The sequence below is a fragment of the Camelus dromedarius genome, chromosome 5, assembly GCF_036321535.1.
Source record: "Camelus dromedarius isolate mCamDro1 chromosome 5, mCamDro1.pat, whole genome shotgun sequence".
Classification (NCBI taxonomy): domain Eukaryota; kingdom Metazoa; phylum Chordata; class Mammalia; order Artiodactyla; family Camelidae; genus Camelus; species Camelus dromedarius.
In genome coordinates this window covers 16,940,490-16,963,571 of record NC_087440.1, presented here as the reverse complement: position 1 = coordinate 16,963,571, position 23,082 = coordinate 16,940,490, and the positions used below count along the sequence as shown (strand labels likewise).

The 23,082-nt window shown below is 36.3% G+C and overlaps 2 protein-coding genes across 3 annotated transcripts in view; one reads left to right on the top strand and one right to left on the bottom strand.

Annotated features, from left to right (window-relative positions):
* The first annotated feature begins 1,405 nt into the window (after window positions 1-1,405).
* On the top strand, window positions 1,406-20,533 carry SLC24A5 (solute carrier family 24 member 5). The gene is made up of 9 exons (XM_064486359.1): window positions 1,406-1,526; window positions 2,237-2,416; window positions 12,664-12,747; window positions 12,837-12,940; window positions 13,283-13,383; window positions 15,087-15,370; window positions 17,487-17,693; window positions 19,630-19,731; window positions 20,211-20,533. The coding sequence occupies exons 1-9, from the start codon at window positions 1,406-1,408 to the stop codon at window positions 20,531-20,533; spliced, it is 1,506 nt and encodes a 501-aa protein (XP_064342429.1).
* MYEF2 (myelin expression factor 2) overlaps window positions 19,992-23,082 on the bottom strand; it is a 30,157-nt gene continuing 27,066 nt past the window's right edge. For both annotated transcript variants that reach the window (XM_031453104.2, XM_031453106.2), the window contains one exon: window positions 19,992-21,262. In XM_031453104.2, the coding sequence (XP_031308964.1) occupies window positions 21,099-21,262 (164 nt within the window). In that variant the 3' untranslated portion in view covers window positions 19,992-21,098. The remainder of the gene's footprint in view (window positions 21,263-23,082) is intronic.

Here is a 23,082-nt window from a genome sequence, read left to right as displayed (position 1 = left end):
GGCGCCACCTCCTGCAGGCACCAGCAGCCGGAACTCTGCTTGCTGAGAATCTGCTGTTACTGGGCCACCCTAGAGTGCCTCATCATCCCACCCTCACAACCACAACCACACATACCAGGATAGTCAGTTCCTGGAAATGACAGTTTCGGAGAGGTTTATGATGGGTACCAATTCCCAGCAAACCAAAAGGGTGTTTGAGAATTTTTACCAACTCAAGATGACAAACATCCGGAAGCAACTTACTCCTTTCCACCAGAAAAACCCAGTTTCTAAATTTAAAACTTAGCAATTTTTATGCCTTTTGTGCAAAGCAAAGGAACCACGAAAGTTGCAAAACTAAAGTACTCCTTTGTGGCCAAGAAGCTTCTATCTCAATCAAAAATAATACAATGATAGTAATAATAATAGTAAAGATAGATAGATAAATAGATAACATTGACCATCTGGCAGAGGCTGTGGATTCATTTATGTAACCCTCAAACAACCCAAACAGAAGTGGTACTATCACCTTCCCACTTTACAGAGAGTGGAACCGAGGAACAGAGAGGGTAAGCAATTTGCCCAAGGTCACGCAGCTAGTAAACAGCAATGCTAGGACTCGAACCACATGGTCTGGCTCCAGAGCCTGTGCCATTAGCCACGTGTTACCATACTGCCAGAAACTTTTAACATCTTGGCAAGCCCAGTAAATGCTAGTGTAGGGAAGATTGTAGTTTATATTTGAACATTCCCTGGCTTGTCAGATTTGTATTTTACAACCTCTGGCAGAGAGCACAGCTAATCAGTGGTCAAATAGCACCCATCCACTATGTCCCTTACTAGTTCTTGAAGCGGCCCATGTCTCTCCATCCCCACTGTCACAGCTCTGCTTCAAGCCACCATCATTTTTCCACTAGATTATTGCGGGAGCCTCCTAAGTGACTTCCTGCCTCTAGCCCTAATTGGAGAGAAGATGAGAAGCCAAAACAGAAATATAAAAGTGGCAACCTCGCCAAAGAATGCACATACACCACCTCCAACAACTTCTAGAAGCAAAGGCTGGAGAGAGAGGTGAAAGCAGTTGCAAACTCAGGTCCTTCCAAATCTACAGAAAGTCAAAAGCAGAGCCAGTAGGAACACGATAAGTGAAATCCCTCACAAACAGCAAACCGCCTGGACCTGCCCTCAGGAACGAGGGGCCACGGGGCTATCTGCTCTCCGCCCTACCTCCTCCAGCCTCTCTGGGGCTCAGGATACCCGATCAGAGAAGCTTGGCTGGCTCAGATCACCCTCCCTCTTGCGCTGGCCTTGCTGCAATGTGCCCTGGGCAGGGCACTGGGCAGGAAGGAGCCTCCTCACATGATCCAGCTTAATCCTCCTCTTCTCCCTTCCCAAGTCTGCACACTGCAGTAAGAGCACTGCAGAAATGCAGACAGAAGGGGGCCCGCGGTGGGCAAGAAGGGCCTTGCTCCTCGGCATCCTCTGGGCCAGTGCACACCTGCCTCTCCCAGGTGCCTCCCTGACCCAGCGCCTCCCAAGGGCTCCAGGTAGGTGGACACTGGGGTCGGCTACCCCTCTGGCTGCTGCCACATACAGGACGAACAAAGAGAGGGAAATTCTCACTTGACTCACTTTTGTTTATGCTTCCTGCTGTATTTGCTCTGATTTCTGGCGTTTGGTAGGGTATCAAACACTTTTGATCCCTTGAATAAATTCTGAAAGACAGCTCCGAAGTAATTCACAGATGTCATGAAGCAGGAGAGTCTCCGGTTTTTATTGTCAGAGATTTTGTCATGGAAAAAGAAATCCTTCCTAGGAATTCCCTCTGTTATGGTGGATGAGTGATTCTTGCTGGGCTTTGGCTTTGTGGATGGCTTGGGCTCTGAAATAGGAAAATGAAATTGCACAGATACTAGACGTCTTCATCTTCAGAGCTACGTTTCTGAGGGGGAACAGGGGTTCAGAATTCCCTTTTAGAAGTGAAGCAGACAAGGAAGACTGATTTTATGGTCTCCTCTTTTTAATTCTTCCACCATCATTATCTTATTTCATTAAAGCCCCTCTTTCGGGTCCCAAAGACCAATTCTTTTAGGGATCCACAATTACATCATATTCAAAAGTGCTTTATACATTTTCACCAGGGTTCTTAAAATCCCACCCAGAAACCGCACACTTAGTTTTCTTAAGGAATTTCTTTGTGGACTTGGAGTGTGTAACTCCAACATCCTTCACATTTTCACCTCCTTTTCCTTACCAGGAAATAGCACCCAATGTGTTGTGTCGCCATCATCAGAGTTTCCTGAAGGGTTTTTCACAAAACAGGAGGTCGCAGATGGAGGCATCATTATCTACTTCCTAATTATCCTGTACATGTTCATGGCCGTGTCTATTGTCTGTGACGGGTACTTCCTGCCCTCCTTGGAAATCATCAGTGAGTGTAAGTAGCTGGGGATCTCCCCTGTAACCTTCCAGAACAGTGGTGCCACCCATGTAGACAGCTGTCTTGGAGGTAGCTCAGCACCAGTCCCGCCCATCTCAGCGGGTCGCAGGGCACTGACTCCTGTGTCATGGGGCCCCGTACCTCAAGGAAGTGGCTGAGCGTGGTTTCCCTTGGTGGTTAATGTGCAGCAGAGCACCTCTAAATGAGCACAAAGCAACTATCATTACACTGCTTATCTCCAGAAACTTCCGGTTTGTCTACTGCACCGCCTGGCTGTCAGTAACCTGTTCCAAGTCTCACATCGATGCACTTGGCACACTTGGCACTCTTAATACATTGGGCTCTTAATACTTGCCACCTGATACTTCAAAAACCTTTTATCAGTTTTACGTTATAACGTTTTTAGAAAGGTAGATGGCAAACAGATGCCTTTAAGGGCCGCCCTCCCCTCTCTTCTCTTTCCCAGGCTCCTACAAGTAAGGAAACTAATTCGCGTTTGTGAATCAGTAAGTAAATAAATAGGCCCTGCAGCTTATGTAAAGTGACCTCAGGCATCAGGTCATTAGAAATTAAGCTCAGTTACTGGTTTCTGAAAATAAGATTTGCCAGTTCAAGTCCCTCAGTTCTATCCCTTTGGTCTTGTACATCGCCCAGGATTCCAAGTACAGACCTTACATGGGTGCAGTGGTCCCTAAACTCGGGATATCAATGATGTTTTATGACAGATAAGCAAAAGTGCCAGCGTTTCCAGTCTCTGTCTCTGGCTTGGTTAGTTTAATTGGCTGAGAATGCTCACTTCAAAGAAGGTCAAAGTTAAGAGTTAATTTCCTACTGCATACTCACAGGATTGCACAGAAATCGCATCCTCCTACCCCCCACCCACACCCCACACCTTGCTGGGAAAGAGCACGAATGTAAACCCTCTCCTTTTCCCCTTTGCCATGGCCCCACCCCCAACCCCTGCTGAAATGTGAGTCATAGTCTCTCTTGTTCAGTGCAGAATAGCAGCGTCCTTAGGACCTAAAACAGGATCTGGCAATAGTGGAGGGACTCAACAAATATTTCTTTAATGGAAAAAGAAATTATAGAACAGTCTAGTGTAAGTTAATTATAATTATTATTATTTAACATACATATATTTTTACATTTATTTTACATTTGGCCTTGACATTGATATATTTCTTTAATAGAAACTAAATTACTTTATAACATATTTTTACTTAGATTGATGAAATGTGAGAAAAATAGAAGAAAAAAGTAATCTCCCCTAGATTTCCATCACCCAGAGATGGGGGAGGGTATAGCTCAAATGGTAGAGTGCATGCCTAGCATGCACAAGGTCCTGGGTTCAGTCCCTAGTACCTCCTCTAAAAATAAATAAACCTAATCCCCCCCCACCACCACCAAAAGAGAAAAACGAAATTAAAAAAAAAAAAAAAAACCTCCATCACCCAGAGATCCTCACAGTTATCATTTGGTATATTTCTTTTCAGTCTTTTGGATCTTTCTATACATACAAAGGCCTTTTGAGCCTTTTCCTTTTCCTCATATAATATTTTATTGGGTACATTTCCCCATATTATTAAATACTCTTCAAAAACATGATTTTTTTAATGGTATCACAATAGTTCCTGATTCTGTAAGTGATTTGAGCACCCAACACTGGTGTTTATACATAGTAAGCACCCAATAAAAATTTATCACAATTTTTAAAATTTTTGATCTCTTTATATTTAAAAAAATTTTTTTGGTCTAAATAATGTTATGCCCATATTTGTATCAGATCTTTGCAAGCTTCTCTGATCATTTTCTGATAAAGATGCAGAGCTGTGCATATTTTAAGCTCTATCTTATACATTGACCAAGGCCTGTCACAAAAGGTGTGCCAATGTGAATCTCCACAATGTGTGGTAGCTTCCATTCCAGAAAACCACGAATAACATCATTTTAAATGTCTTTGTTTAACTGCCTAAAAATGGAAATTTATTTTATTAAATATGTATTTATCTCATTATTTGTGAGGTTGAACATTTTATATGTGTATTGAAATCTGTGGTTTTGCCTTTTTTTTGCCCATGTTCTAATAGGAGAAGTCTTTGCCTTTATCTTATTGATTTCCAAGATTTTTTTTTTTAAATATAGGGAAATTAGCCTTTATCTTATTGATTTCCAAGATTTTTTTTTAAATATAGGGATATTAACTCTTTCTCATATAATTTTTATGTTCTATGCTTTTTATGGTTTGTTGTTTGGTTTTGTATTTTATGTGTTTATCACACTGATGTAAACATATTTTTAAGTAAGTTTATAAATATTTTTCTTTATGATTCTCCTTTTGGTTTTACACGTAGAAAGACCTTTTTATCCCTACGTCAGAAAAGTTGTCATCTTTTCTTTTACTTATAGTTTCTTTTTTAAAAACATTTATTTATTTTTTTTAAATATTTTAAAATTTCTTCCACTAATAATTTGCTTTGCTATAGGATACAATACCATTTTTGCTAAAGTTGATGGTAATGATCTGTTTGTTCATGCATGTGCCAGTACCGTACTTTTTATTAGATAAACTACACCATGTTAATTACATAAAACTAAGAAATTTAAAATTCAGGGTACTAAGTCCCCCACCTAGAACCTTTCTCTTTGTGGAAAATTTTTTAAATATTTTTTGTTGTTGTTGTTTTTTGCTTTCACATTTCCAAACAATGACTTACTTGACTGAAAGAATACATCCATTAAGAATTTTTCAAATAAAAACCTGTCTTGGGAGTAGTAAATAAATAAATAACTTTTCTAGCCCTGCAGAAGAAACTACTGCATTAAAATTTAGATTGCTTCTTCAAAATAATCTTCATTAAGTGACTTCATGGAATATCTATAATCATGACTTCCACGATGCCACTTGTGGAATTACTTTACAACGTCATCAGCAAACATGCATTTCTCAAGCGAATCGCTCTTTGCTGTGAAATATAATACAGTCGCTATTATGGATGTGTGATTGATGGATGCCCATGCCACTGCCAAATCGTCTTCAGCTGCTAAGAATTGACCCTGCTCTTGAGTATTGAAAATACTGGCAACAAAATGAGATAGACAGAGTGCTAGTTCAATTCATTTTTAAATGCCTACAAATTAATTCTGTCATTTCTCCTTTCAAGGTCTTAGCATGATCTTGTCCAAATTAGGACATCAGCAATAAAAAACAACTTCCGCAGAATTTGTTTACGTCCACAGAAACTAGCTTCAAAAAGTTTGCAAATGCTTTACATTCCCCTAGAGTTCTTTGATAAGCACTGAGTTATAATGGGTGCACTCAACAAGTAAGTATTAATATAATCCTCAAAAAAATTTACTGAGCATTCTACAGTGTACTGAAATGTGATTAATTATTTATGTATTTATTGTAGTCATTTATCACAAAACAACTATAGAAGACCAAGCATGGTTCTAAATTATATATGGTCTTCACAAAAACCCTACAAAATCAGGACTATCAGTCTGGTTTTACTGATTAAAAAACTGAGGCTGACAGGACATATAATTTCTCAAGACTACATAGCCATTGCACAGCAGAGCCCTGCTCTCTCTAATGCCAAAACCCAAGAATGTTCTCGATTGCTATGTGATATAATTTTACTCGTCCTTGTTTGAGATTAGCTGCCTTAACAGGGTTGTTTCAGAAAAACTATTCTATTTGAACAATCTTAAAAAAGGTGTTTTCCTCCCAAGGGCACTGAAAGTTTTGCCCCCCAAAATACATTGAATATTCATTTTAAGTATAGATGAAGTATATCACAAAATAATGAGGATCCGCTGAGTCACTTAAAAAAAATCAGTTTAGACTTTTAGCAACCTATTGGGGCTTGTAAATTAATGTTATAAAACAGTTACCCACAATAATTAGATTCTGAGAACTAAACATTTTGTCTAAGATGGACACGAAATTATAGTATAGTCCTGTGGGACCAAACCATCATGTATGAGGCAATGACTTTCTGTGGTGTCCATGTTCTGAGTCCCAGCCTAGGATACAGTGATGGAGCTGGCAGGCTGCTAGCCCACCCCTGCCCCCATCACCCCATGACCCCTCCTCAAATCACTAGCAGTGGTTCATTTGGTTAGCACAAGGGTCTTCAGCAAGGTGAAGACTAGAAGAACACAGGACTGGAGTCTCCATGCAGGAGATAAGTTGGAGGTGGTGGAGGCCACAGCCTCTTGCTGATAGTCAGGCCAGGCCCAGCTCAAGCAAGCAAATGCTCTTCATTTGTAGCAATATATGTTGGTCTGGCAGTTTCCTCTAGAACCACCACTACTTGAGGCTTCCAGCAAGGATCTTTTCCTTTCTTGCTCTACTCAAGATTATAAAAGTCACACAACCTTTCCTCCCTACCTCAGCCCTGGGAAAGCAAGCACCTACCTCTCTTAGACAACATGAGATATTTTTCTGTCATCTTAACGATGTAGAACCAATACGAGAAAATGCTGTTGCTAGACCCCCTTCCTCTAATCCAATCTTCTTTTTTATTCATTTAGGTCCTAAAGGAAGACAGGCTAATGATTCTTTGAACACATTTATATATAATATAAACTGTATTAACTTACAGCCCAAATAGTACTATTACCTCTCATCTTTATAAGCAGTTGTTTTAGAAACACAAAAGTTCAGTACAGATCCTTTTTATGTATCGTTTTTGTTTGTTTTTGCTGCATATTGTATGGGATCCCTCTGACTGTGTTTTGTGTTTTTTATTTTTTAAAACACCTTTATTGTGGTATAATTCCTTTAAAGTGCACATATTTCAGATGTATAATTTAATGAATTTTGATAGAAGTTAGGTGCCTCGTTAGCGCAGTAGGTAGCGTGTCAGTCTCATATATACCGTTTTGATAGGTACTGAGGATCTCCTACAGTTATTTAGCCACTGTTTGGAGAACCCTTCTTTAACTTTTTCCAAGCTAACTAGATAGAAAACGGAGACGCCTTCATGACTGGTCACTTGATATAGCCCAAAGTCCACAGTGAGCTAGTTTTGAAACTTTTCTCTTTATCTGTTAAACTGATATGCTCTTGAGTTAGAAATTCTGGTCCCTCCACCATGCTGATCCTTTGAAGTATAACGTGCCTTAAGTGAAAATGATCTTAATAAGGTTTTGGGAAACAAACTTAAATAATATATTTACTTTTTTATTGGAAAATTATTCTCATTCACTATGCTTTGAACTAATATTTGCCCATGTCCTACTTTATGTTTCAGAAACAGACAATAAGAAAGAAATGCAAGCTTTAATTCCAGGTAGAATTGGTTTTAAATTGACAAAATTGAAAGAGAGTCAGATAATTCTGTGAGTATGGCATTTGGATAGCCGACAGTTTCAGGGGATTGTTTGATTCTTAATCCTTATGAAATTTACAGAGGCAAAGCCTTCCCAAAGAACAAGGAATCTAAGAAGAGTAATTCCTCCCTGCCACGCAGGCACCCATTCTCTTCTTAAGGGCATTTTCACCCTCTTTTTCTTTTTCCTCTAATCTAATCTAAATTTTAAATATAAATAAATAAATATATTATGGTCCCCTTGGGTTGCATCTAAATCTGCCCTAGGTGTATGGGTCTAAGTAAGTGCCAAGTGGTCTGGATCTCACTGAGATGGTATTGCAGGAACAGGCAATGCCGTTAATCGTCATCATAATAAAGCTATGTATTAATCTCTTCACTTTACCTACATGGGTAACTGAAAGAGCAGCTTTTTAAACTCGGGAAGATCTAGGTGCCCATCCCATCTGCGGAGCTACTACCAATGTGCCCTTGGGCAAGTTACGGAGGCAAAACTCAGGTAATTGTGAAGTTTGGAGATAAAATGTCTTGAGTATGCTTTACGGGATAGATTTAGGGCAGATGGAAATTAATATTATAGCACAGCTATAGCTGTTAGATTAGGGCATGGGGAGTCCTTTTTGAGTGGAATCAGGCCTTTCAAAGCATTATACAGGGTTTCAGAATTTATTTAGTTATATCTAGACAAAATATGAGATAATAACTGTAAAGTACTCAAAATATTTTGATTTATTGTTCAAAGCATCACAGATCATATATATGCAGTTATGCACTGAGAGGCTAGGCATTTATTCCAATGATGCTGATGTCACTCAAAATATGCCTAGAAATATATTTGAAGTTAATGTCAGAACCAATTTTGCAAATCATAAAAAACATTGGTTGAGTAGTAATCACTATGCTGTACACTAGAAATTAACACAACATTGTAAACCGACCGTACTTCACTTAAAAAAGAAAATGGTTTGCTGTCAAACTTCATTTTGGATCTTAAATAGAATTAATCAGCATGACTACCCAACTTGGTCACTAGAGTTGGGTCTGAATGACTTTTGATTGCTTCCAAAACATGAATCCATTCACAGAGCATGAAAATTTGCTGTCATTGAGGACTTTATAAAACTGTGTCAGAAATCACCAAATTGCATGTAGCCTACTATTGTAACTCTGTTAAAAAAAAATGTGCATTGTCAAAAGGACTGGAAACACATAAAAGCCAGTAGCAGTGGTTAAAATACAATGGTGAAAGCATAAATGATCCTCTCCCCTCCTCCACCTTCTAAATTTACAATAATGTAGGTTTTTTTTTTTAATTATAAAAGGAATTTATTTAACAGTAAGAAGTGGTACAGAGTCTTATGGCATAAAATGCATAGCTCACATTTTGAGTAAAAACTGATAACATTAGAAGATATCTTAAAGATTGTGTAGTCCAGTGTGTGTTTTTTTTTCATATGGCAAAATACACAGCTTGGCTGAATGACTTATCTGAAGTCTCACATTAAGGTACTGGCAGGGCCTGAATCCAGGTCTCCATTTTAGTTTAAAACCCTTTCTACTGTATTATATTTCCAGAAGAGGATTTTCAAAAACTGTCACAAACTTTCCAACATGGTATCATAGAAGAGAACACGTTTAAGAGAAAGTGATGAGTTTTAGTAATCAGTTTACTATCATAAACTTCCACTTTATATAAATAATGTAATATCTAAACCTATAAAGAAAACTCACCTTAAACATTTCCACTATATCCTGAAGGAAATGTGATTATCCCTGTAGAGTAATAGAGAGGAAGAAACTAATAGCTCTGGGGAGGAAAAAAAAAAAAAACAGAAAAATTTATCTTGAATAATAAACTATAGCAGAGAGAAATGCTACCCAAAGGTCAGTGAAGACAAAGCCAGTCTATTCTAAAGTTCAAAGGTATAAACCATTTTACAAAATATGCTTTGAACCTGAAGATACAACTTGTTAAAATATCTTTGAAGTTTTACACATCCATCTATACAAAACCTTTCTTTTCATAACTCAAATAGAGCCCAGTGCCTAGCAACAAGCTTTATTGTTACTACTTTTTGAAAATGAAAGTGTTCAGTAGGGCCACCTGTTTCTTCCCTTGCATCAGCTAGATAGATCACATTTTCTCTCCTGAGACTGAATTTTTCTAATGAAGCATTCTTCAGCCAGCATTAAATGAAGCTGCCCCGAGTTTAGACAGTTACTTCAAGGCAAAGCATTTTGCTCTTTTCCAATTTTTTCCATATATTAACTAGCCCTGATTTGATTTGAGAAGAGGACTCGTGGTAATATCCAACATCACTAAATGTATATATTGTCTGGAATATGCTGGGAAACTTCTGAAGTATTCCTGATTCCCATTAGCTATTTTTCCCCCGAGGTAGAAATGGAATGGGGGTAGTCATGTACCAGTGCCCAAGGCAAGGAAGAAAATGACTCAATCACCCCCCACGTTATAACTAAGGGCCATTCTTATGTTGGGTTTTAGGGTGAGAGAGAAATAGCACTGGACTTAGAACCAGCAGATGGGGTTTATGCCCTAACTCCTCACATTTAAGATCCTTACTCTCCATGCAGCTTTGAGTTACTTACCTTTCTGGACCTGTTTCTTTAACTGTAAAATGGAAATGTCACCACTCATATCTGAGGATGGTTGAGATTATTAATTTACGTATATGAAAATGAGTTATATATCATGAATGTAAGACATTGTTTACTTCTTACATAAAATGAAAAAAGTTAATCACAGACAATATGCTTCATTTTGTTCTATTTCAGGTTTATGGTCAATTGATTCTACTATATATCAGAGTTTAGTAAGAGTGTAAATAATATATATGTATTATTTCTATATACAAAATCATTCTAACCAGTGTAAGAAATGCTAGGAACGGTAAGTTACATAAATTATTACTAGTCTCTCTTCATCAGTCATCACAGGTAGATGTCCATCAAGCAACATGACCAAAGGCAAATAGTGGAGAGTAAGATAGAGGACCTGGGTTAGGTAATTCCAACTGTCCTGAGAGGACTCTTCACAATGGAGGCTTAACAGGTGGCAAAATGGCTCTGACTAGAGCTGGTTGGGCCGCTGACACCAGGTAACCCCCCGGGGATAAAAAAGATGACTGGGGCTGGTATCATCAGCAGGCAGTATTGTGGATGGCTTTCCAAGCACTGCTGTATTTTTCATAATACAAGCCGAAGTCCTTACTAGGATCCACAAGGCCTTCCATGATCTGGCCACCTATTACCTTTGATCTCACCATCTGCAGCTCCCCTTCACACACTTCACCCCATACACTCTGGCCTTTTTCTGTTTCTTAAACACCCAGGCTAGCTTCTACCGCAAAACCTTTGTACTTACTCCAGCTGCCTAGAATATGCCTATCCCAGGTCTGTGTGGGGCTAGCTCCTTCACTGTGAAGTCTTGGTAAAGTTACTATCTCAGTGAAGTCCTTTCTGGTTACCCAAGCTAAAATTACAATCTTTCCTCTATGACATTTGATATCCACCTCCAACTCTGCTTTTGCTCCTTCTGACATAATACATATTTTGCTTACTTTGTCTGTCTTTTCTCACTAGAATTAAACTCCAGAAGAGCAGAAGCATTTGTCTGTTCTGTTACTGCCACATTCCTAGCACATAAAAAAAGCATTCGGCATGGTAGGTATTCAGTAAATACAACAAATAGGGTTCCAGTTATCTTCCACTGCTTAACAAACCCCAAAACTAGTGGCTTAAAAGAAAAATCATTTTATACCTCTCATAGCTTTGGGGGTTTGTTAAGCAGTAATGGTCCCTAAAGGCAAGAAGTAATAAGGAAACATCTATCACAGGTGACAGAGCCTCCACCAAGCACACCTAAGTTTGAGGGTCTGGGAAGACTGTCAAAAACCAATAGGTACAGTAAACAATAAACATTAGCAGAGGATTGGGAACCTGAATTTTAGATCTAACTTTGACATTAACTTTGTGACCTAGGGCAAATAATGCCTAGCATGCTGTCTCTGTCGCGGCTATTTTTAAGTCTGCCAGTGAAGGCTGGTGGGGGACCTGATGCAACTTGGTGTCAGCCTTCCCAAAGCAAGGCAGTTTCTTCAACATGGCTTCCTCTTTCCTTCCCAGAGTATGTCCCTTAGCTCTAAAGTTGAAAGGGTCAAAAATTTCTTAAGACTCTCATCCTATTAATCATTAGAGAATGGACTTGCATGCTTTTTAAGTCTGAGGGATATACACAAACTATTTGAATAGTAGTATTTTCTTGTATTTCCTACTCGAGCAAAGTTTTGATGATTCCACATTTCAAATCAATAGACTATAATTATACAATAGAAAACCTTATTGAGTTTTTAATTTTTTCTCATTTGTATTTAGACAAGGTTGAAATCGACAATTTGTGAATAAGCTCCTTAATTCAGCTTCACTTATAGACCTTAAAAACTACCAGTATTTCACTTTGTTCCTCTTTCAAGTAGATTAGGACTCCTGGACTACTTTATTTTCTCAGCTCCCATTGGAGCACCATTGACAGTATAGTTTTAAAGAAGTCATATGGTTGCCATACACCCACAAGCCCTATAACTATAAAGGAATCTTTTCTAGGTCCCAAAAAAATCCCATATTGTGGCACTCAGGATACTGAGTTGCAGCACAGTTCCAATACTCTCCTGGCCTTCTCTCTTTCCGCAGAGGCATTAAGTAATGAATTAATAAAGCAAGCAAAACACTGCATTCCTCTATTTTTAACCTACATTTTATTTTTCCAGTTGAAGTTAGTGTTAGTGCTTTTCTGTGAAGATGTATTTTGACACCTATTGCATTTCGTTACAAAGTTCTATCTTTCATTTGTCACTTTACCAGGCATAACATAATTTCATTTGTCTTCAGCCTTTGGATTGTCTCAGGATGTTGCAGGTGCAACTTTCATGGCAGCCGGTAGCTCAGCTCCTGAACTAGTTACTGCTTTCCTAGGTAACTATCGCTCGTTATATTTTTTGCATATTTGGTGTGATTTTATCCTCTCCAAGTCAACACTAACTTACCTACCATCTTGCTCATAGGTGTATTTATTACAAAGGGTGACATTGGCATTAGCACAATTCTTGGATCTGCAATTTATAATCTCCTTGGCATCTGTGCAGCCTGTGGCTTACTGTCTAATGTGGTAAGAAAACTTCATTCAACAGAATTTATTGTCTTGACAAATGACAAGGACTGTTCACAGGCTAGAACAAACAAGGCACTAGTAATGTGTTCAACTAAATTTATTAATCAGTAGAAAAACAACATGTATTCAATTTTAAGTTAACCCACAAATAACTCTTGGTCAAGTTTATGAAAATCAGAGTCGGTTTAGAAACACAATTTTTCTTAAAATTCTTTTTTCTCTAAGCAATATGCAAAAGATAATATTTAGCTACAAATATACAATTTTAGTATTAGACTAAGCAAGTACTTGAAGAATTTACAGTGTAATGGAAACAGTAAATTAATCACCATTTTGCAGGTTTCAACGCTATCATGTTGGCCCCTATTCAGAGACTGTGCGGCATATGCGATTAGCGTAGCGGCAGTTCTTGCCATAATATTTGACAACCAAGTTTACTGGTAAGTTTGAAACAATCATAACTCTTACATAAAACAATTACAGAAAATATTTTATAAAATTCTGATGGTTTGGTAACATTTCTTTTTTTTCAGAAACATTTCAGTTACTTCTCTAGTATCTGCGACGTCCATACCATTTCCCAGTAGGTCTCCGAGCTAACCTCCTCATCACAATCGCTGGTTGGGTTCTTCTCCCTTCTTTGCGATTTCTTTTTAGTCAAGTCAGTCTCCCTTCTGGTCTCACTAACCACTGGATTTACCACCCTTCCTTCTCCCCACTGACTGCCTGTTCAGGAAGTCTCCCAACTTTTGTTGTTCATTAAAACCCCAACAGGCAAATTTGTTATCTACTGGATTGTTTACCTTGCCTAGGTTAGAAGTGGCTGTGGTCATAAGATTGGAGAGAGAAGATGAACAAGGAAGTAAAAAAAATCCCTTTAAATTCCTCCAACTTTCTCTGATGTTCATTTAGCAAGAGGAACTACAGCTTGCTTCCTCTAAAAATCAAAAATGTTTAAGTTTCAGTATTAAAAATTGTTTGCTTTCTTTATAATCTCCCCATGTCTTACTGTTCCAAGAAAATGAAAATGGAGGATGACTTAGTGGAGAGAGTAACTTTTTCAGTCAATAAGTACCAAATATCTACTAAGTGCTTATCAGTATGCTAGGAGTATTAAGGGATAAAGAAATGTAAAACACAGCCACATGAGTTGTACACTGCCAGTGCCAGAGGACACTAGAAAAACAGAAAATGAGGTAAACAGCACCCTTCTAGAACACTACTTGGCAGCACTGCATAAATAGCTGCTGTCAAGAAGCTTTAAATCTAGCAGGGAGCAACATTTCTAAGTGAATCATCCTGAAACCTAGTCTCTCTCGCAAGGAAAGACTTTTGGTTACAACAGGGATGCTTCTGGGACTCAGCAGTTGTCTGAAAGGGGACAATGACTGTGAGAGTATCCAAGCTAATGATCCCTCCATTAGGGAAACCAAGAACTCTGTGCTTTTAAGCTGTAGCAGAGATTCACTGGCTATAAAATAAAAGGTAAGTGCAAGGTTCAAGTGTGATGGTATTAGCTAATCACAATTCTTTAAATAGCAAACCAGAGTATAGGAAAACAGTTCTCAGTGCCTTAGGTATCATTTTATTTTTGAGAATATTCTTGTTTTCTTGTGAATGCAAGCCAAATTCATTTACATTAAAATCATCAAAAAAAACTCTGTATAGCAAACTGAAAAGCTCCAGCCAAAGCCTAACATATTCTGAATATTTTACACAAAATCCCCATACTAGAACAACTGAAAAGAATATATACTATTTTCTCTTATAATTATACTCTTCCAATGAACTGAGGTGGAGAGCTAATCACAATCATTTGTTTCACTTTTGCTTTGAAAATCTGTAATTATTATTATTTTCAAAGAAATTTTTATGCCTGCCATTTGGAAGGGATCTACAAATGAAGACAGGAGTTTATAATCCTTGGTTTTGAAATATAAAGGACAGTGTCAAACTTTCATCAATAAATGTTTAATAATGCTGTAACTAAGTCTGGACACATCTACAAAACCAAAATATATCTAGCATATTTCTTTGTTCTATTGCTGCATTAAAAAATTAAGCAGATAATGCCCTAGAGCTATTAACTCTAAAATAACTTCCACTTTTAATTTACAAACACACAAATTTCTCTAATTTATAGGTATGAAGGAACTTCACTACTTTTGATATACGGATTATATGTTTTGGTGCTGTGTTTTGACATTAAAATTAATCAATATATTATAAAGAAATGCAGTCCTTGCTGTACCTGTCTCGCCAAAGCTATGGAAGAGAGAAGTGAACAGCAGCCACTGATGGGATGGGAAGATGAGGATCAACCATTCATCCGTCGGCAATCAAGAACCGACAGTGGAATATTTCACGAAGATTCTGGCTACTCCCAGCTTTCTGTAAGCGTACATGGTCTTAATCAGGTTTCTGAAGGTAATAACCACATTCTGCCCACTATTAAGTATTCACTAGCAACACAAACACAAGTACTATATACCTATTAAGTTTAAAAAACACAATGGGGACTCAGAGATGATGAAGAGGCAGCCCTATCCTTAAAGAAGCTTCTGACACTTTGGGGGCAGGGAAAGCAAAAAAGCTAAAATATTAAAGTTTAACTACTGTAAAGAGAAAGAAAGAGTAACTGTGGTTCCTAAATGAGACAGATGGTATAAAATTTGATGAGGATGGTTACATAGGAAAGACTACCACAGAAAAGGGAGCATTAAAACTAAGCCTTGCAGAAGAGTAAGATTTTAACTAACAACGTGCTTTATGACTAAGTAACAACTATTATTAGACTAATAAAGACTTCAATAGCTGTTACTTATTAGTCATAAGCAGATCACTCAGAGATAACAGTAAAGAGTATTCCATGGATTGACAAGCAAGTAACATGAGCAAAAGGCTTACCCAAAGACTAACATAACTGGAGCACAGAATGTACACAGTGTGGACGCAGAGGAAAGCAGGACAGAAAGGAATAGGACAGTCATAAATGCTAGATTAAGAGTGCTTGCAGGCTTGTGAGCAGGGAAGTTATCAGAACTGAAATATGGGATAAAGGACATGCAGGCCCTTAAGAGGCTACTAAAACAACTCATGTGCTTAGTGTCTGTGTAGACAGAGTGAAGGCAGTAGGACTGAAAGAGAACAGACGTGAGACAATGCAGAGGAAGCATCACCAATACTAGGCAACTGCAGGGTTACATAGGGCCAGAAAAGGGAGCAGAGATAATTTTGAGGCTTCGGTCATGACTGACCGAAAAAGTAAGAACACCACTTACAAATACTAGGAATTTAGGAAGAAGGGCTGGTGTGAGGAAAAAGAAAGAAGGAAGGAAATAGTTGAGTTTAAGCATGTCATTTGAAGCAGTAGCAAAATATTTAAGTAAATGTTTAGTAGGAAGTCAAATTTAGCTACGACCAGAAATACAAATTTATGGGTTTTTTTTTTATAAAGTGGTTGTAAGAAACAGTTTAAATTTTATTTAGTACTTTAGACAGGGAACTTATTCTCACTTATTACTTAAAGAAATTTAAACATAACTTTTTCCCTTCTTAAAATTATAGTTTCTAGTCTTTGCAGGTATAAGAGGTATACATCTATAAGTTACATTTTGTGACCAAGAACTCAAAAGAACCAGTCCCAGATTTTTTTATTACACTAAAACTATATCTAATGTTACTTACTGGCCCATTGGCTGAGGTTTGGCAAAAAAGTTTTTGTGAGTTATTTTACTAGCACTAATGTAATGTGATCTGATCTAACATATAGTATTCTACAAATAAGACACAAATTTTAAACAATTTTAAAGTTAATCCCCATTTTTATCCAATATATTATTATTGTCTTCCACTAACTTAATGAAACAAATTGAATAAAGAAACATACTCAAATTTTATAAGTTACATTAAAGATTCTATACTAGTCTCTACTTCCTTAAGGTTCATTCCAAAAATTGTGAATTCTGTGTTTAGAAATTAATGAAAGAAAATAATGAAACAAGATCCCCACAATCACTTACAATTGAATTAGAAATATTAAACTTAATAAAAAGATTTCTGCTATAATTATAGGGAGTATAAATACTCCCTAAGTATACATTATCTGATACACAAGGCAGGCTAGCGGAATCATCAGTATTGGGAAATGGAGACAACCGAGGTGGCTAAGATGCCAGGTTAATCCTATAAGCAAAAATTACTATAAGATTATCCACACTGTGGAAAATCAAGAGATGTTGAACTGACACCTCCTAAACATTATGTCTCTAACACATTTAGTGAATGACCAAGCCACTTTGATGGATTCAAAGCCCTAAATCGAAAAATGCTGAGAAAATGCTGACATTTTTATACCATCTGCCCTGAAGTCTCAATTAGTTTCTGTTCGCCAGCAATATCAGTAATGAGGTATTTGAATGTTTTAAATAGCCTCTTAAAAACTGATACAGCTAATTTATTTCAATATAGCTTTCTAAATGGACATTTCTAACTTAACTGGCCGTTTGAGAAAACTCAAAATCGTTTAATTTTTCCTTAACAGATCCACCAAGTGTTTTCAACATGCCTGAAGCAGACTTAAAGAGAATTTTTTGGGTACTATCCCTTCCGATTATTATACTACTTTTTCTAACCACACCAGATTGTAGAAGAAAGTTTTGGAAAAATTATTTTGTGATAACCTTTTTCATGTCAGCATTGTGGATATCCGCATTCACATATGTCCTAGTTTGGATGGTCACAATAACTGGTATGTATCTCAAGTACAAGAAAATAATTTAGAAATAAAACAATCAGTTTTATATAAGAACAGTCAGCATATATTCACTAAATGTAGTCTAGCTAAAGAGCAAATTTTTTTCAGCAAAGACTCAAGATTAGTGCTATTTACAAAAGATTAAGTATTAATATACCAACAAGATCATTCAGGTTTTGTGAGTTTCATATCACATAACAGGGATATGATTATACAGCCCAGGGCTACAAGTCAAAGGATCATTTTATAAATGAAATCAAATTCACAGAATGTCTTTCTTATGCTAATAATTAACTCACATTGCATGGGACTACAATATAGTCTTTATATTGAATTCCATTCCCTAACAAAAAATATAGCAGGTTGCCAGTGTTTTGAGAAAACAATGGGTGTTCACTGTTTAACTGGATTATATTTTATTTTGCTTTTTAATATGGCAATATAAAAGTACTATGAAATGAGTAAACAGGGTATAAAATAAAGTCTCATTTTAGGTTTCTACTACCTTCATGATTAAGATTTAACTATTACTGCTTGGCCATAACCAGCTCTAGTCCCACAAAACTCCTAGTTCAGAAGGAAAAACTGAATATAAACATAGAACAAAAAAATTAGGAATTTCTCCCAAAAAGGTTAACCTGAATGGACCTATATCAGAGGTGAGCAAAATACTACCTTTGTGCCCAAATCACTGGATCTTCTGTTTTTGCAAGTGAAGTTCTACTGAACATATAATCTTGCCCATCCATTTACATATTCCCTATGGGTGCTTTCACACTACACTGGCAGAACTGAAAAACTGCAATGGAGATCATACAGCCACAAAGTCTAAGATAATTACTATCTGGCCCTTTCAAAAACAAGTTTGCTGACCTCTGACTTTTCCCAAATTAGTATGTGACTCAGAATAGTAAGGTATTCTAGGAATATTTTTTTTCTTTTTTTTTTTAATGAGTAAGATGAAAAAGTCCAATATCTTGCATATTAAAACTCTAAATTTTCTCAGCCAGATCACATTTGACATTAGGAAAACAAGAAAAGAGCAAAATCAAGTACTGTATCATAGAACAGCCCCAACGATGAAAAGTATTAGTGTTATTTGTGTACATATGAAGTCTGGTAAAGCAGGAACAAAAATTAACAACCAATTACAATTCCAATATCAATATACAAGCATGCAATAAATATGCTACTTGAAGTTCTTTTAATTGACATTTTAAGAAAAAGAAAGAAGGTAAAGATTCTAAAGGAAGTTTTCAATAACAATATTAAGAGCAGTTACATGTACTTTCTAAAAAACTTTCCTCTAGTTCTGTTTCCCAAAATGAATACATTTATGAAAAATGTTGAATTGACATCAGGTTTAACAGAAGTACTGAACTGGGACCATAACGTTGGAAAGACTAGAGGAGAATCCTATTTTGTTTTCCTAAGATTTATGGTACTTTCCCAAAGAAAACAGTAAATTAAAGTATATCACTAAAGTATGACTTTAAAAATGCATACCATGTTAACACATTTACAGTTTTAAAAAAGGTATCCATAATTTGCTTAAATCTGACCTCTTTAGGAAAAATGTTTTTAAAAAGAAAGAGAGAAAATGATCAATCTCATTAGCATATATTAAGCAATGGCCTTGATAACATCAAAATATCAAAAACTTCTGTAAGCATACCAGGGAGGGAAATTACTCCTTGGTATCTTTAGCTATCTTTAGATATCCATCATTAAAAATCTGTGCTACCCAGGTTACCCAATTTACTAATATGATTCAAATATTTTGCCAGCTAAAATCTAAGTACATTTTGGTTCTGAAATCTAAAATGTGCCCACCTTCTTTTTGTTCAGGAAAGAAATATCTGAAATATCTACAGAGAACAGTCAGTGAATCTATAAGATTTGTAACTTGTAATATCTATGTTTATTACAGGGGAAACATTAGAAATTCCAGATACAGTAATGGGCCTTACTTTATTAGCAGCAGGAACAAGCATACCAGACACAATCGCAAGTGTGCTGGTTGCAAGAAAAGGTAAGAACAAGGTCCCTCAAGCTGCAATGCCCATTCTTAAAGCCTGGCTGAAATACACTGAGCAAAGGTATCTTTAGAATATTTATCTCCTTAGTAGCATACTTTGAAGAAAAAAAGAAAAAGAGTGACTCAAGAGGAAAGATTTACTATTTAACAGCAGATTAATTTCACTAAATCTAATCCCCCAAACAATTTTCATCTGAAATGTGCATTAAATAATAATTAACCATGTTAGAATGAAAAGCAACAAGTAATCTACATACCTTATTGAAAAATGGTTTAATAAATAATTATTAGATAAATAAATGTTAAGACTTTAAATACTAACCCCCCCAAAATTAAAAAATACAAATTCAGTAAGACTTTTGCTCCAATACAATTTTCCAAAACAAAAAGTATCCAGTGTTTTTCTTTTTATGAAGCTTATTAATAAAATACAGTATTGGTATGCACATTTTAACAACATGCTTTTCTTACAGGCAAAGGAGATATGGCTATGTCTAACATCGTGGGATCCAATGTGTTTGATATGCTGTGCCTAGGCGTTCCATGGTTTATTAAAACTGCATTTGTAAATGCATCAGCTCCTGTAGAAGTGAACAGTGGAGGACTAACTTACATAACTATCTTTCTCAACATTTCAATTATTTTACTTTTCTTAGCAGTTCATCTCAATGGCTGGAAACTAGACAGAAAGTTGGGGGCAGTCTGCCTGTTGTTATACTTGGGGCTTGCTACATTATCAGTTCTTTATGAACTTGGAATCATTGGAAATAATAAAACAAGGGGCTGTGGAGGTTAATGTTAATAGTGTTATGTGAAAACTGTGAACAATGTGGAGGGGCAGAGAAGGAAAACTCCATTTCTTCATTTAAGTCAAATAAAAAACTTCCTAAACTTTGGAATCTAAAACTTCTTTATCGCCAACAAAAAGTAATTTAAATCCAACCAAAATCATATCCTAATTTGTCTGAGCCCTTTCTTTTCAAGGACAATTACATATATAAAACAGAAGTTTTGAAAAAACCATCTATGTTTTTACCTTACAATAAGTTGATAAAAGCTGGGGACACTTGAACAAACAAACCCCACTATGTAGAACTGAAAATAACAAGAAAATGGCTTATTTCATTAAAAATAGTATAACCATTCATTTAAACTGAATGACCAGACTTGCTGTCTTTAAAAACCCAAACTTGAGATTAACAAAAATCACAGTATATTTAACATTATACTGTTAAAAGCTGGTGGGAGTTTTAAAAGTTCATTTTTACAACTTCTGTAAGCATTCAGTATTACTTAAAAAATGACTTTTACTAGGAGATTCAGCAAAACAGATGTAAGAATGTTCCAACCGTGGTTTCAAATTATGCATTACGATCCAAGCGAACATCAATTTCTCTGCCACTGATTTTTATGCCATTCATTATTCTGCAGGCTTTTTCAGCTGATTCTGGGGAGTCAAATCTGACTGTTCCACAGCCTTTTGACTTTCCATTCTCCATTTTTATTTCTGCAAACATTACATGACCTGGAAAAAAACAATTACTATTCAGTTTAAACAGGTACCATTTCACTACACAGGCTTGAAGTTTTTTCATAGCCAACAAAGTGACAAGTAACTTGGCTAAAAACATTAACATTAATGATTTTAAAATAGCACATCATATAAGTATTATTCTCATCATTCTATATTCTGAATATAATGCAATTCATACAAAATAATGAATATACACAGGTTGTAGCACACAAAATTGAAATCAAAATAAATTTGCTAAGCATTTAATATTAAAGCAAAATTTTTATGCTAAATCCTTTTTCCTGAAGTGAACTTTATAGCAAGATAAGGTAAGCTAGCACAAAATGACACCAAGTCACCATGCCTAATGACAAACTTACAAATTCAAACAAAACTATTTTTAGAAAAAAAACTGCTGCTTTATGGCCCATACCCTAATCTCTCTTCCTTCCCTTTTATCCCTGAAAATAGTAGTAACTGCCCAGAAATTTAATTTTTACCAGGCCATAAAGGGCTCCACTAATTCTGCTTTTTAACCACAGTGCCAAAGTCATACATTCAATATTACAATTTGAACTCCAAATGAAAGAGTGGCACCAAGTATGCTATGGAAACAGGCACGGGAGAGATACTATAGACTTAAATCAATAAAGATAAAAAACAATGATGAGAAGAGCACAAAGAAGAACCTCAGAGAAGCTTCCAGGAGGAGGAGTAAAAACAGACAATTGTTTTCATATAGTTACTATCATCACTGATTCTATACAGACTAGTATTTGAAGTAAATGGATATCATTTATCAAAATATGTGGCCATAAAATTCCATCATCCAAACTGGAAACTTCAGATAGTAAAAGGGAGAGTTATTAATAACCACACACAAACAGCAGATGTAAACAGTGAGTCTATCCCCAGGCAAAAAGGGATGTATGATCACTCAATTCACAGATTTAGATGTGAGGTGTGTGACTACTTACCATATTTCCCTCCCCTTGAATATTATAGTTACCAGATCACTGTGGGCTAATTTTAGTCTGACAACAAAATCAGAGAGCCAGACATATTTAGTTCTATAAAGGAAGGGAGAAAAAAAAGAAAAGAGGGGAAGGGAAAAGAAAAGTGCTTATCAAAAATCACATGAGCCTTTTTTCCAAGTGATGGGATGAATTTTTAATCTCAATCATGAGTAAGTTTTTTTTTCCTGTTTAAATTTTGATCTGAATGATTTATACAACATCATGAACTACTTACTTTTCTACTTTTGTTTATTCATCCATCCCTGCTTGCCCCATTACTGAGTTTATTTTTTTTAACCAACTGGTAGTTAATCACTTACTCAATATTAATTACATGGTCCAAGTTAATAAATACCATAATGAGCCAAAACCATGATCTGTAACCCAGGTCAAGGAGTCTTTAACTGTGTTGTAAAAGTTATAAAACAGACTAACTCCCAGAGAAATTTTATCACAATGGTTAAAGTGGATCCAAATAATTTTTAACCTACAACTGGTAAAAAGCATACCCCTCTTCATTGTTAGTGGTAATGTAAATTGGCATTGCCACTATAGAAAACAGTATGGAGATTCTGCAAAGGATTAAAAATAGGACTGTCATATGATCCAGAAGTTATACTCCTGGGTATTTATCCGAAAAAAACAAAAACACTAATTAGGAAAGATACATGTGCCCCTATGTTCACTACAGCATTATTATAATAGCCAAGATATGGAAGCAACCTAAGTGTGCCCATCAACAGATGAACAGATAAACAAGATACACACAAACACTAGAATATTACACAGCCATAAAAAAGTATGAAATCTTGCCAT

Bases quoted from the DNA above. Each gene is read 5' to 3' on its own strand.
- SLC24A5 (XM_064486359.1), top strand. From the start codon at position 1,406: ATGCAGACAGAAGGGGGCCCGCGGTGGGCAAGAAGGGCCTTGCTCCTC. The intron at 12,748-12,836 runs GTAACTATCGCT...TCTTGCTCATAG, and splicing joins ACTAGTTACTGCTTTCCTAG to GTGTATTTATTACAAAGGGT. The intron at 19,732-20,210 runs GTAAGAACAAGG...CTTTTCTTACAG, and splicing joins TGTGCTGGTTGCAAGAAAAG to GCAAAGGAGATATGGCTATG.